The sequence below is a fragment of the Lutjanus erythropterus genome, chromosome 14, assembly GCF_056507025.1.
Source record: "Lutjanus erythropterus isolate fLutEry1 chromosome 14, fLutEry1.hap2, whole genome shotgun sequence".
Taxonomy (NCBI): domain Eukaryota; kingdom Metazoa; phylum Chordata; class Actinopteri; order Lutjaniformes; family Lutjanidae; genus Lutjanus; species Lutjanus erythropterus.
In genome coordinates, this window is record NC_139330.1 from 30,174,713 (window position 1) to 30,188,832 (window position 14,120).

General features: G+C 38.4%; 1 protein-coding gene across 1 annotated transcript; it reads right to left on the bottom strand.

Annotated features, from left to right (window-relative positions):
* Positions 1-5,245: 5,245 nt before the first annotated feature.
* LOC146315731 (uncharacterized) lies at positions 5,246-9,331 on the bottom strand. Its single transcript, XM_084735979.1, has 2 exons — positions 9,115-9,331; positions 5,246-6,202 (listed from the first exon to the last, which is right to left on the bottom strand). The coding sequence occupies exons 1-2, from the start codon at positions 9,157-9,159 to the stop codon at positions 5,312-5,314; spliced, it is 936 nt and encodes a 311-aa protein (XP_084592105.1). The 5' UTR covers positions 9,160-9,331; the 3' UTR covers positions 5,246-5,311.
* Between the last annotated feature and the right edge of the window lie 4,789 nt (positions 9,332-14,120).

Here is a 14,120-nt window from a genome sequence, read left to right on the forward strand (position 1 = left end):
GAATATTATCTTTCATGTAGTTGGTGGAAATTACAAAGCAACATGTTTGAAATTTCTCTGAATTTACCTGCAAATGACCCCCAGATTTCATGGTACATATGTGATCACTTGCAAGTGTTGTTTTCATGCAAGTAGGTGGTAATTACCATTTAATAAATTTGAACTTTATTTTAATTGAGCTGCACATCTGGGAGTAATTTCTAAGAAATTTGAAATACATTACTTGGTAATTTGCACCTATTTACCATGATATTGTGTGACCAAAGTAACTAATACCGAGTAGTTTTTGAGACAAGTACTTTGTACTTTTAGTATTTTTATAGTAGTACTTATATGGTACTTATTATATTTTTCTAACACCAGTATTTTTACTTGTAATTGAGTATATTTTAGTAATGTAGCAGTACTTGTACTTGAGTACAGATTTTCAGTTCTCGTTCCATATATCGTGCATATATATACATATATATATCAATTACTCTTTCTATTTTGATTTTTTGATCCATGGATGCCACAGTCATTAGGATTCATAGTGATGTTGAGATATTTCGCAGGATAAGTGAAAACTTTGACCCACTGGTGGCGCTAGATGAAAAGTCAGTAAGTTATTAGGATTCATAGTGTGGGGACCATGAATGTCTGTACAAAATCTCAAGGGAATTAATCCAATTTTTGCAATGAAATGTCAATAAAAACCAACGGTCAACCTAATGGTGGCACTAAAAGAAATGTCAGTGCATCACTTAAGTATTTTAACACAAAAAGGATGCATGCTGGGACGAAACACACACAATTTGATGAGTTAATTGAATAATTTGTGGGACATGTAGTCAAACATGTTGTTTCATTTCATGACAGAACTCATGCCGATCTGATTTGAAACTCCGAAATATTTAAAATACTTTCTGAGCTGATATCAGACTCCCTCTACACTGTGAAATCTCATTATTAGTGACAACCTTGATGTACAGCTCATGCACATTTGATGTGTCATTTTGTGTCGGAGGGGCTTAGTGATGTGATACGAAGCAGCAAAGAGAGGCAGAGGGTTTTTCATCAGGATGTTGATGTTGCATACTGCAGTGATAAACTGATAATGAGATTTTACAGTGTAGAGCAGGTCTGATACAAAGTAAACATGAAATCAACTCAGATCATCGGTTATCCTGCATTCCACAACGAAAGCACACAAACTTAGAAAACTTAGAAATGTAGCTCCATAGGATTTTAGAAATATTTATTATTAGTCCAACCAACAGGCCCCAACTCTTTCAGAACATTTTGAGCATGCATCAAAGGAAGGTCCCTAAAATGGTAAAAACATTTTAATGTCATATTTTCTTTATTGCAGTAACTGTTCTTTTTCCTGTAATTTATATTTCCAGACATGAAAGTCTAAATCCTGTCTTAAACCCCCATCCTCACTGCCAGCAATAAAATTATCTCTATTAAAGCCTTTATTTCTGTATTTTTTTTTATGGGCTTCAAAACATTCCTGTAAATGTATTGAGTCTATAAATACTGAAATCATTCTATAAAATACCTGCCACATGTGCATGTTTGGAGAATGTAAAATCCCTGGAGGTTAATAACGCCGCTGAATTCCCAGAGAGATGATGTCAGTGTTCATAATGGTAGCTACAACCCTGAGCTTACGTATGTATACTAGACATTATTTCCATTGTTCAAAGTTTGCCGTCAGTCCTCAGACTTAGTAGTCTCTTGGGATTCATATGGGAGGAAAAAAAATGTATATATTGACGTAGAAATCCATGTACACAGGTTAATAAAACTTTAAGGTTTATTAAGGACATCCATAAATGATTTGGACGTGTTTACAGCATTTGGAAGTGCACTCTGCAAAAGTGCACCCATAAGGGCGATGAAACTTTCATTATGAACCTCAAATGATAAAAGTAAAGCCAAAAGGTGTCAGTGAATGCTACATGTGTTCAGTATGTCCAGTTTGATCATTTAAGGACTCAAGAAAAGTGTGCTATGACCAGCTGTTTTTTTCTGCTTTTCATTATGTGCAGCATTTAGGACATTATTTTATTGTTGTCAGTCTGTGCTTTAATTTAGTTGGTTAAACAATTACATTGCTATATTGGTCTCTTTTATAGAATTATATTGTAATATACCGCTTTAAAATTCCTGATACACATTCACTTGCTTTTCTTGCAGTTTAGGTGCAGCTTTGTTTAGTTTGCACGGATTTTCACAGCAGTATTATTTTTTAGTATATGACCCAGAGAGGCTCTGTGTATTTAAGTGCATGCCAGTACTCTTTAAAATCAACTTCACCATGTCTAACATTGTTAATTTACCACAATGAGCTTTTCATTATTTGTTAAAGGGGGAATTCGGTACTTTTAATGTGGATGTCCCATCAGTTTTGATGGTCAATGTAGTCTTCCTCTGTGTGTGCTACATTGACCAAGAAACCTGGGTTCTCCTGCTTGCAGAGCCGTGCAGCAGTGCCTACATGTACCAGGATTCATTGCGGATGAGCTCCCATGCCCATGATGCTATGTGACATCACTGGATTGCAGGAAGAAGAACAGCTTTTGCAGCAGGAGGCTCAGTTTTCTCTGTCAATAGAACAACACTGAGGAATTTATTGCTTCAGTTGACTACATTTACCATCATCACTGACTGGGCTTCCACATTAAGTGCTGAATTTTCCCTTTAAAGTAACTTTCTCCATATACATTCAGTCATCAATGACTCAGACACATTCAGATTCACAACTCTACACACACTTTTGCAAATAATATGGCCACAATAGTACCCTGATATCTGATGCTTAGCCAATCAAGTATCGGATGTCAGAGCTTACCTGGATGCAAGAACCATAAAAAGTTTTTTAAACTAATCTTCCATCATAACTGCACATCAATATCATAATATCACTTTAGCTAAAAATAAAGCAGACCAATTCTTCACTGATGGGTTTCCACTTTCAAACATTAAATCTCTGCAAGTTCATTTTCAGAGGAAGGGAAAAAAAAGTTTGTTGAATGAAAATGCTGTCAGTTCTCATCTGCCTTATGTGAAATTGAGGTGAAACAGATTTTCCATTTGACTGTAAATTACGTTCAAACAGAAAAGTAAGACAAACGTTCTCCTCTTACTATTCCTCTTTGTCTCTCTGTGTATCTGTTGTTTACATTTTCTACCCCCCAACTCCGAAACCTGCATCTTTCGCCACCAGTGACATCAGTGTGTTTGTGTGTGTGTGAGAGTGAGTGTGTGACTTTGTGAGTGTGTGTGTGTTGGCAGTCGTAGTGGAAACGCTTTGTCTCAGTGGAGACATCTGGAGAGACTTAGTGGCTACTGTAGGTGGAACAAACCACACACGCATCACACAAAGAGCCTCTTGTTTTTTGTTTTTTTTCAAGTAGTTGGATGCTGTCCATCTCTGCTCTGTGAAGGTGAGACAGAAAAGACTCTGTTGTCTTGTAGAAAACAAGCACCTGCATTTAACACTCGTATCGGGGGCTTCGATGGTCGACTTCCTCTGTTTAGGACATGACGTGATGTTTTGGGTACAGATGTTAAAGCTGTGTTAAGTGATCTTCATGTGATGTTCGTAAATTATTAACTGATTCCCTGTGATATGACAGTAGTAGACATCCTGCTGATCTCACTGAGAATCAACACGACTCTACACAAATCAAAGTACAGTCACTAAGTGCTTGTTTTTGCCACTGACAGGCTCATATTGTTATTCTAAGTGTTTGAAAAGATCTATCTCTGCAGCAATCCTTTCCATAACTGTTGTCAGACAGTCCTTTCCAATGGGGAACTGAAGCCAATATATCCCTCTCTTCCAACGTTTATACCCTTGGCAGCACTACAGCTGTGACGTCCAGTTCATTTCTTTGTCCTTTCCTCATCCGGACACATAGTGGCTGTGATCATGTATAACAAAACAAAAGTTAAATGCTAATTTAACACACCAGAATTAAATCCCCAAATGCCCCTTTCAGTATTGTCATTAGCACCACTCAGCCAGACAGGCCCATTAATGTCATTCTTGAAAGTCATGTTTAATTCAGCTCTATGTGCAGCCTGCAGCAAACTTCTACACTGAAGATAGATAGTAATAATAACAAGTAATTCACTGAGATTTTTTTTTTAAATATGCAATTTTTTAAAAGTTATCTTATATGGTCTATTTGGCATATTTTCCACCGATCATCTGCATGTGATGCTGACAAAAAACTTTCATATGGTGACTAAAGTAAACCCTGTATTCTTCAAAATCAGCAGGGTCCTTCTTTTATTTGACAGAAAAGATAGCTGCTGGTCTACATTTGCCTCAGTCTGTTAGTTTGTTTGTGTTATTATGTCACTCTGGTATTTTAAAGGCTTAATTCAGATCAGAACTTACGGTCTGAGCCTGCTGGTGGCAAAAATAAGCACTTTTAGTGGATGTATTTTGACTGGCACATTGGCTCCTAGGTAATACTTTGCAGCCACTGCAGCCTATTTTGTGGCTGTTGGCTGGGGCTATTTGCTGGGCCAATATCAAAACTTGTTTTGCCTGTTACTCATTAGACGACAAAATATGTAAAAATACAGGCCAGGTTTGAATTACTCTAATGTAGGAATATTCTTTTGTTTCTTCTTTTTGGAAACAAGTAGTCCAAAGTATTTGAGGAACAGGTCTGTTCTACCAACGGGTTGAAGAATCAGCGCTAACATCAGTGCTAACCAGCTTCAACTGTCTGAGAGCCCAACAGCTCTTCCCATATTTTGAATGTTTCAAAAGGACATATTTGTTAAATCTTCAATGGTACATAACCAGCGCTTTGTGTGCGTGTTGAGAAAGGGGGTAAAATGTCATGCACTGGTACGATTGTGGACATCAGAAGTTGACAGTGCGTCTCGTAGCAACGTTGGCCTTCAAACGTCCATCAACCCTGAGACTCAAAGCTCAGACACTCTTTTGACAAATGTGACAAAAAATTGAATAATCCTCTTTTGAAAATTGGAAAATTATGCACAGTTGCTGCAGTATATAGTTGATATTTTTGTTCTATAAAAACTATACATACTTCAAATTTCAGTGAGACTTTAATACATACATGCTTCACAGTCTGACAGGGTTTCAGTGAGGAATACTAACAACCTGTTGTTTTGTTTTTTTTTACTGTAATGTCAGTATAGCAAGGCCAGTTTAGGAAAAAATAAAGTTGGTGTATGTTCAAAGCTCATGTACAATCATTTCATATTCATATTCAGGTCTTTCTGTTGTATGTTTCACACATTTAAAGGCTACATAAAACACTGCAGGGCAGTTTAATCATCTGGGTAACTGTCCACCACTGTAATGACTCCAGTACGGAGAGTAAGGAGACTGCATACTGTAACAGTACCAGCATGGTTGTGGAGTAAGTGCTTGCAGATGGGGTGCATTTGGGGCCTGTAGGGCTGCGTGGAGTGTCGGTGGGTGAAACACAGGAAGTGTGTGCAGGGTTGGCGGCAACCTTTGACCCGGAGCGGAGAGAGGAGGGAAGTGTTGAGGCTGTTGTTGCTGGAGTTGATGCGACAGCTGATGTGGTTGTTGCTGGTGCTGGTATGACAGCTGGTGTTGTTGTATTGTTGGTTGCCATGGTAACCCCGTATGTGGAGGGGGCAGATTGTTGACTCCATATTGCCCTCCTCTGGTACTTTCTTCTATTTCCTCTCTCTCAGACTTGTGTTGCTTGATGATGTGGAAGCCGTTGTTGTCGTGTTCCTGGGACAACACCTGCAGGTGGAGGGTGGAGACGACTGTATGAGGGCGGGGCAGGAGGGTCAGGGGGGTGAGTCGAGGAGTAAAGGAGGCAGGCAGGGAGTAAGATTTGACAAGAGGAGCTCTTTGAGTCACCGCCTTTGTCCTGCTTTTATCCTCTCGGCTCTCCAATGTTTCCTCTGGCCCGTCACCGTCTTTCCCTCCAGATTCAGGCTCAGCAGCATCTCCAGATACAGGAGTGGGTCTCTCTATTTCAGGCTCTTCAAATACTTCTGAGGGAGCCCTCCCAGAGCAGCTGCTGCTGGAGCTAGACTCTGCCTCTGACTCACAGTCCCCCTCTGGGCCGGAGTCTTCGGCTGAAGAGCTGGACTCTCCGTCGCATCCCCTCCTGGCGATCGCCTGCTGATTGTAGCAGGCGGCACAGCGAGACAGACCGAGGAATTCAGGAGCTGGTCTGGACTGGACAGACGGAGATACAAATTAGGCAGACGGTCACTTAGTTTTTACAGTCAGTCATTTTGTAAATTATAATTTTTCTCTGGCCCAGGAAAGCATGTTTTATCATCACCGTGGCGTGCTGAGCTGCATCAAGTCCTGAAACTAAAATAACACAATATTTCACATCAGCACCTTTAAAAATGACTGATATCAACATTTTCTGATTGGCCACCATTTGCCTTTAGCCTGGTATCGCCAGACTACCAAGAGGTGCTATCAATGTGCCTAAATGCCTCTGGACACAATTGAATAAACCTACAACTAATCAGAGCAATGAAACATGCTATGGAGCAGTGCTTGAAAGCCACCACTCCATTACAGTCTTTCTTGTATTACAGCTGTAAAGTACACAAAAAATGTTTCTGAAAAGATTTTAGGCAAGAAATAGGCAATGCAGTAGCAGAATCTTTGTCCACATTTGATCAACACCGTCTAGTTTGATTGTTTGATCTTGGTTTCGAGAGCCTGAGGTATTGCGCAGGACAGACCCGCTGACTGGAAGTAACTGCCACTGCCCTGCAACCAATCAGAGCAGTGAATCATGTGACATGTGACTTTTCAAATCTGGATTGGTGACACACCTCTGTCAATTATTGTAAACGATGTGATTGGCCCCACCAGATCCAAGGCTGGATAATATGTTGACATGCTGAGATGTAATGTTTTTAGTGAGCTACAGTCACCTTGTTGACGTTTAAGTACTTGGTCTCATATTGTGGCACCATTACCCCCCGTTGTTGTGTTCGGTCTCTATGGAATTGTACCAGAGGTATCTGCCAGAGCCAATGAAGACATGAGCAGAGTCGTCTGGTTCCCAGGCTAGTTTGCCATGGTTTATGGTCTGATTATGTTTGAGGACTAAAAAAGAGTGAGGTCATAGCTGAGCTGAGAGAAAGTCCACAGAGGCAGGAGGTCAGGGTGGATGGATGGGTCAACAAAGCAACAAAACACAGTGCCGTCCCTGTTTCCTCCTGACACTCTTGGGTTCCTTTAACCGTGACCTGATCTTTCCATGACCTCATCTAAATGGTTATCATCGTAACCATGAGAACGGAAGTCCCTGACCTTGATGAAGTATCGATTTTAACACAAAGCACATGTTTCTCCAAACCTAAAAAAGTTGTTTTTGTGCCTAACATTAACCAAATATGCCAAAGATCAATGTTCTCCTGTAAATCATTCACACTACAAAGACTTCACATGCAGCATGCTGTCTTGCAGAAGTAAACATGGGAGTCACTGAAATCAATGTTTACAGTTTCATTTATAAATTGCAGAAGAAGCCAACAAATGTGTGAGCAGATGATAACAAGGACGAGGAGAAAGAGGGCCAAATTTTTAATGATGGCTGTTTGTAGAGCAGTGAAAGAGGTGTGTGTGGACGCATGGTCGGAGCCAGGATTGGTGGGATTATGATGTGAGTGTCTTCACAGGAACAGATTTCACCCAAAATTTCAGGATGGCTGGGCTACCTAAAATACATCTGTCTCCACAAAAGGTGGATCCTGTTACCCTGTCTTGAAAAGATCAGATCTGAGTCACAAAGCAGCAATGAAACCCACCAGATTTGGGCCACTTTTGCCTGCAGTGTAAACCTCTTCACTCATTCAGGTAACTCTGTGTTGAAAAGTTTCACCATCTCCAGCTGTCAGTATTTTATTAGCTCCTTTGTTTGTTTTATTCCCCTCCTGTTCATGTTGTTACAGTAATCTAACAGATTACCAGCCGAGCTGTTTCCTGATCTGCTCTCCTCCAGCTTGATCCTGTATTAAGTTACTTCTGGTTAGATGAAGACATACAGGTGACGCTTACTGCTGCTTGTGCAAACCACCAACCCTCAATCACATTGTCAAGGTAAGAATAATAATTAACAGTTTTTGTTTGTTTTTGTGAGGATGTCATCTGTAATATGGTTTAATGAGTTTTTTGTTATCCGAGTGCCATGAACCTTTCAGGGTGTTCGTCCAGCAACAGAAAAAAATCCAAAGCAAGCCATGCAAAAGTAGAGCCCCACACATTTTTAAAGGACAGGTGGACACTTTTTCTGGTCTATCTGCTCACAATACTTACAGGCCCATATGTACATTGAAACACACAAAACACAATGGGTGGGATAAAGTTGACATAATTATGAGGGGTAATTTATTTTTCAAACTCAAAATGTCTTCAAACTAATGAAATATACAGTCATTAGTGAAAAACTTTGGTTCGGATAACAGCAGAGTGACTGAACATGACTCTTACATTGTGTTCATATCTGAAAGAAAAATCAAAATATGAGAAAACTGGTGAATGCGACAAGTCCTTGTAAATCACTCATACAACCAACTTAAGAACAGTAAGAGGTGTGAATGTTCCAGGCAGGTACCATTCAGTTTTTGTAGAAGTTTCACTAGAAGACACCAGTTGTACCTCAAATGGTTGAAAACATGATGGAAAACTAACATGTCTGTTAGTTGCATGTATTAATGTGAGGAATGTTCCAGTCTTTTCATCTCTCCATGCCCATCATATATGGTTCTTAATGCTCTTTTATGCTTTTTGTGCATAAAAATTCCCTTAAGAGCAATAAAATGTTCCAGTCATTCATTCATTTTTCATCTGACATTTTAAATCTCTCTGGTGGAAGCTTCAGTGGACGTTTAAGTCACAAGCTTCATGTATGTCATCATTGATTTGCCAAGTCTGTTTCCATGCATTTTGCATTTATGATCACAACTAAACAACTTTTCCTCAGCCAAGAGTATAAGAGCATTTCCACCCAAGTGAAAATGCAAAGAATCAGGGGCTGTTTGGAGGGATTCTTTATTCTCTAAAAACAATAGTCACTTTGGAAAAAAGCCCAGGGTGTCATATAAAGTACAGATGTCTACCTTTGGTTGGTTTGGACTGTTGACATTCTGGTCCTCTGCGTTCATCCTGACACCTCGCAAAACCCTGCAGGCAAGAAAAAGTGAAACACTTGAAGTGTCTTAAAAATGCAGGCTGGAAAGAAGGAAAAAAGAGGAGAAATTGTACCTCTTTTATTTGTGGTTCCCAGTTACAATCTTCATACTGGTCTTCTCAGTCAGGACGTCAGTTTACTGCAGGTTTAAAAATCACTATTTAGTGATTTATTTCAACTTTTTTTTTTGTCATGAGCTACATATAGAAAAAAAGACGATGCATATTTCAGATAATCCAGTGGACTTTTAAATATTTATCTTAATAAGTGGAAACATTTTCAGCTTGCGCAAGAACACTTAATCCCTCTGTTTATCTGAAATGTTCAAAATCACCAAATTTGGATGCATGCCTTGGACGCATGGTTTTAATTAGACAGGGACAAAGTATAACGGAATATTATTTTAAAAAACTTATGTGGTTGCTGTTTGAAGTATTACTCTGAGAGTCCTTTTAAAGATCACGCCAGTTTTTTTTGTGTGTGTATATTTCATTATAAATCATTTTGACATAGTGAACTAATAGTTTTCCTATGGTTTGTGCTTTTCAGATTAAAAGTGTTGTATCACACTGCATTAATGGAAAAACACAAGATGGTATTAATGTGACATTTAGATCTTTAGTTATGCAGTGTTACTGTTCCTGTACATACTGTGAGGGGTGGATGTTGATGATTAGGTCAATGTATTGATTGACAGAAAAACAACTGGCAGCTATTTTGATAATCGGTTAATGGCTTTAGTCTTTTGTCAAACAAAATTGTAAAAAATAAATACACATATAGTCTCTTTTTCCAGCTTCTAGAATGAAAAGGTTTGCTGCTTTCATATGTCATTGCACCCTGAATAATTTTGGGTCTTTGGACTTTTTTTTTTCTCTTTCTTTTTTTCTCCATTTTTTTTTTTTTTTTTACAAGATTAAATGAAAAAATAATTGGCAGATTAAATGTTAATGAAAATATCCACCTGGCCCTAAACAGCTGTAACAACATGTCATCCTCCTTTTGTAATCTTAACTCTTTATAATGTTTGATATGTAATGTACAGTATAAACAGTCTGCAGGGCATGTGACTGTGTGTCAGACTGCAGTGCTGGAAGAAGTGCTGAGATGCTTTACTTTAGTAAAAATACGGATACCACAGTAAAAATACAGTTATAAGTGAAAGTTGTGAGGCCATATTCACAAAGACTAATTCTGAGAAAATTCTGACGTTCTCAAAGAATTTCCCCTTAAAGTTTCGAGTAGATTCTGGTAAAGATAAGTTATTCATCAGGCACCTTAGCCATTGAAAGAGCTCCCAAGGTGACAAACTGTTAGGAGGAGGGAGAAGGACTTTTAACAGGCAGTCAAGAATTTCTGAAGCAGAGGAGGAAATGGCAGAAAGACAAACAGGAAGGAGAAAAATCTAAAATCAAACAATGAATGAAAGTGAGTTCACTTTCCTGAACAATCTTAAATGTTTCACGAAAGAAAATAACACAGCATCCATGGATGTATCGGGCTTCCCTGAGTAAAATTACCAGCGTGGTAAATGAACATAAGTACAAAGTAGGCCTGTGTTTTCCAACACTTTGTAGACTACTTTAAGTCTAAAGTCTGGCTTACGATTTCTTCAACATTCTTAAATAGTATTATATTTTCATCATATCTTAATCAAGACTAAATTCTGTCATGAGGCCTGTTGATTTCACTGTCCATTCTGTGCCCATTATCACTAAGAGTGTGTGTGTGTTTTATTTATAACTAACTAATCACGTCTTTAAAAGCATGAGTCATACTTAGCAATGAGGTCAACCACACCTCCTCACTAAGATAAAAGTTTCTGTTCCTTCCTGCTCAGTTACTAAGAGTTTTCGTAAATCACTCCTAAGCTACAACTCTTTGCTTGATTTTTTTTTTTTTAGGCTAAAGTCGGAGCTCTCTGAGAGTAATCTCAGAACATTTGTAATACAGGCCCTGATACTTAAGTACAGGTGTGTGTATAATCAGGAAAATGTATGTAAAGTGCAAAAAAGTGCAAAAAATTGCCTCTCGTGACTCTTATTCTATTATATATCATCATTAATGTAAAAAAGCAGAATTATACTAATGCAGCTGGTTGTGGGCGAGCTAATTTTGAACTATTTTGTATTGGAGTGCAACTAATACTTATTTTTATCATGAATTAATTTGCTGATAGTTTTCTCCATTAATTGATTGTTTGATTTGTAAAAATTGAAAATGGTGAGAAACGGCATCACAATTACCCAGAGCCCCAAGTGACACCTAAAAAATGTTTGTTTTGTCCAACCAATAGTCCAAATCTCAACAATGTTAAAAAAAAATTCAAGCTACTAAAATAATTCAAAATAAAAGCTAATAAATCTCACATTTGAGAAGCTCAAACTATGAAAAGTTTATGCATGAAAAATAGTTTCCACTTAATGTTCTGATTAATCAAGTAATCGCTAAAAAGTTCAATATTTCCGTCTGAGATGCAGTGGAGTAGAAGTATGAGGTAACATGACAAGTAAAAAACTCAAGTAAAGTATAAGCACCATGATTTTATAGTACTTATGTATGTGTACTCACCCATGCTTTTACTTTCTCCTCTCCAGGTGCCGGGTGCTGGATGACTGTCAGGTTGTGTCACCAGCTGGGTTACATGCCTGCATTTGTTCATGTAAATAAGGGTCCACACCCAGGTGAGTGTGCGTGTCTCCTCTGTGTGTGTTGTTGTGAAAGTACACAGTGGGTCACATTAAATTCAGCACCGTCATGGACAAAAAAAGGCACCCACAGATAAGACACACACTCACACCCTCTGTAAACACACAGTGGGATCGTCCTCCAGGCTGTTCGCAAAGTCCCACCAACTGAAAAAACTCAACCCTCTCTGGTGATGTCAGTCAGCGCTGTTTGACTGTTATTTTATTAGTTTATGACAGGTTAAACATGTGCATATTAACCCCCATTCACACACATAAAACAGGCTTAAACAAACTTCACTTTAAAATATCTTTTATTTAGACAATGAAAATTTTGATACAACCACACACGTTACTTCGTGCGGAGACACTTAAGGCATGAAAATCTCTCCGCTGGTTTGTCCAAAAACTCAACAGACTGTCATTAAAAAAAAAAAAAAAAAAAATACAATAAAGAAAATATGATTAAGTCATAATTCAGCACTTTCATTCAGGTGCTTGTCCTTCATCCCCCCCCCCCCTTAACAGGAAGCAAGAATTCTTGTGTTGCCTTTAAGGAAGAGTTCAGAATTTTGGCAAATAAACGTAATCATTTTCCTGGGTGATAAGTCTGATACCACTCTCATGTCTGTACTGTAAATACGATCCAAGAGCCAGGAGGTGGTTAGCTCGACAGGGAGACTTGACGAATCTGCAGACTCATGCTGCATTTGCTCTGGCAGGTTTGTCCAGCCGCCCTCCCGTTCCTTCATGGATCTCTTCGGTCCAATCACAACTGTTTATTTAACGTTGGGCAGCTTGATACAGTGACTGATAGAGGAGCCTCCCCGCGCCAGATTTGATAAGTCACAGTCACTCAGATCAAACTGTTAAACTAGGCAGTGCTGTTAAACTGTGGATCAAGATTCTGTTACTGCATTGCATACTTCTCGCCTCTTGTTTTCAGAAACACACTGTGGTTACTGTTTAACATCGCCCCAACTTGGATGCATCACTCAGCACTACGTCACGTGTCATTACTCTGATTGGTTGTAGGTCTGCACCCACTTATAGGAAATCAGAAATGAACTACTATTTAGATTTGTCATTTTTCAAGAAAAATTTGTGAAAATATGCTGCACATTCTCCAGCTCCAGCTTCTTAAATGGAAGGATTTGTTGATTTTCCTGTCACATATTATTGCAAACTGAATATCTATGTGTTTTGGGATGTTTGTTAATATTGTAATGCAATGTCATCCCCTTTTTGTAACTCTTTATAATGTAAGAAATTATGTAAATAGTCTGCAGACTAGTCTGTGTGACTAAATGTCAGACTCCACTGCAGTGGTGTCTCTGTGCAAAGGTTACAAGATCCGGCTACCAGCACCTCTAAAGCTCATTAAGTAGCATGTTTAATCTGTGCAAATACAGATTATGGTTTAATTACCTGACAAATATGAGAGTGGTACCAATCTCCTACCTGTCTGCAAGACAGCATACGGACATAGTTGCCAGAATGTTTAACTATTCCCTTAAGGAGACCATCTGTGCAGGATGAATTCATAATGAAGGCTGTTAAAAATTCAGCATTTGTATATTTTCTTCAAACATTTTCCTGCAAATGCTGAGTCTCAGTTCAACAGATCCAATTATATTCTCAATGTTTTACTTACATGTTTTATTCTAATTGTTTTTTGTTTTTGTTCAGCCTAATTAATTTGGAAGAGTTTTTACAGGCTCCTGCAAGTGCTTTAACTACAAGATCCACTTATGATTGAATCATAAATAAAATAATGTGATCTGATCTGCCAACAGGAATATAAATGATCATTTAAAGATAAAATATAGAACTACCATGCTGTCATAAATAATTATAAAATCACGAGTTATTTGACATCAGAAGCTGAACATGGAGCCAACATGCGTGGTAATTTAAAAGTGCAGTGGCTGAACTCGCTGATTACAGACTGAACTCTTGTTGTTTTACTGGAAACGGCCTCTGGAGAAACATTTCTTCACAGTATTCAGAGAAAGTGAAGGGAAGTGCAAGAAAACACAGAAGGAGAAGCAGTTTCAACGTGTTCATTACAAATACTGAACACACAGTTTGGTAGAAGTGATACAAGAAGGAAGTCTTGTACATTTACATACTGTTACTGTTACATAAGGCTGCTGCAACTCCAAAACATCCTTTCAAAAATCAAAAATAAGAAATAAAAATAGTTACTCTTTAGAACATTAATATCATTTTTTCACAATCATCATCA

Excerpts from the sequence above, each read along its gene's own strand:
- LOC146315731 (XM_084735979.1), bottom strand. The coding sequence starts at position 9,159 with ATGAACGCAGAGGACCAGAATGTCAACAGTCCAAACCAACCAAAG. Across the intron at positions 6,203-9,114 it reads ACAGTCCAAACCAACCAAAG|TCCAGACCAGCTCCTGAATT; the intron begins GTAGACATCTGT and ends CCGTCTGTCCAG.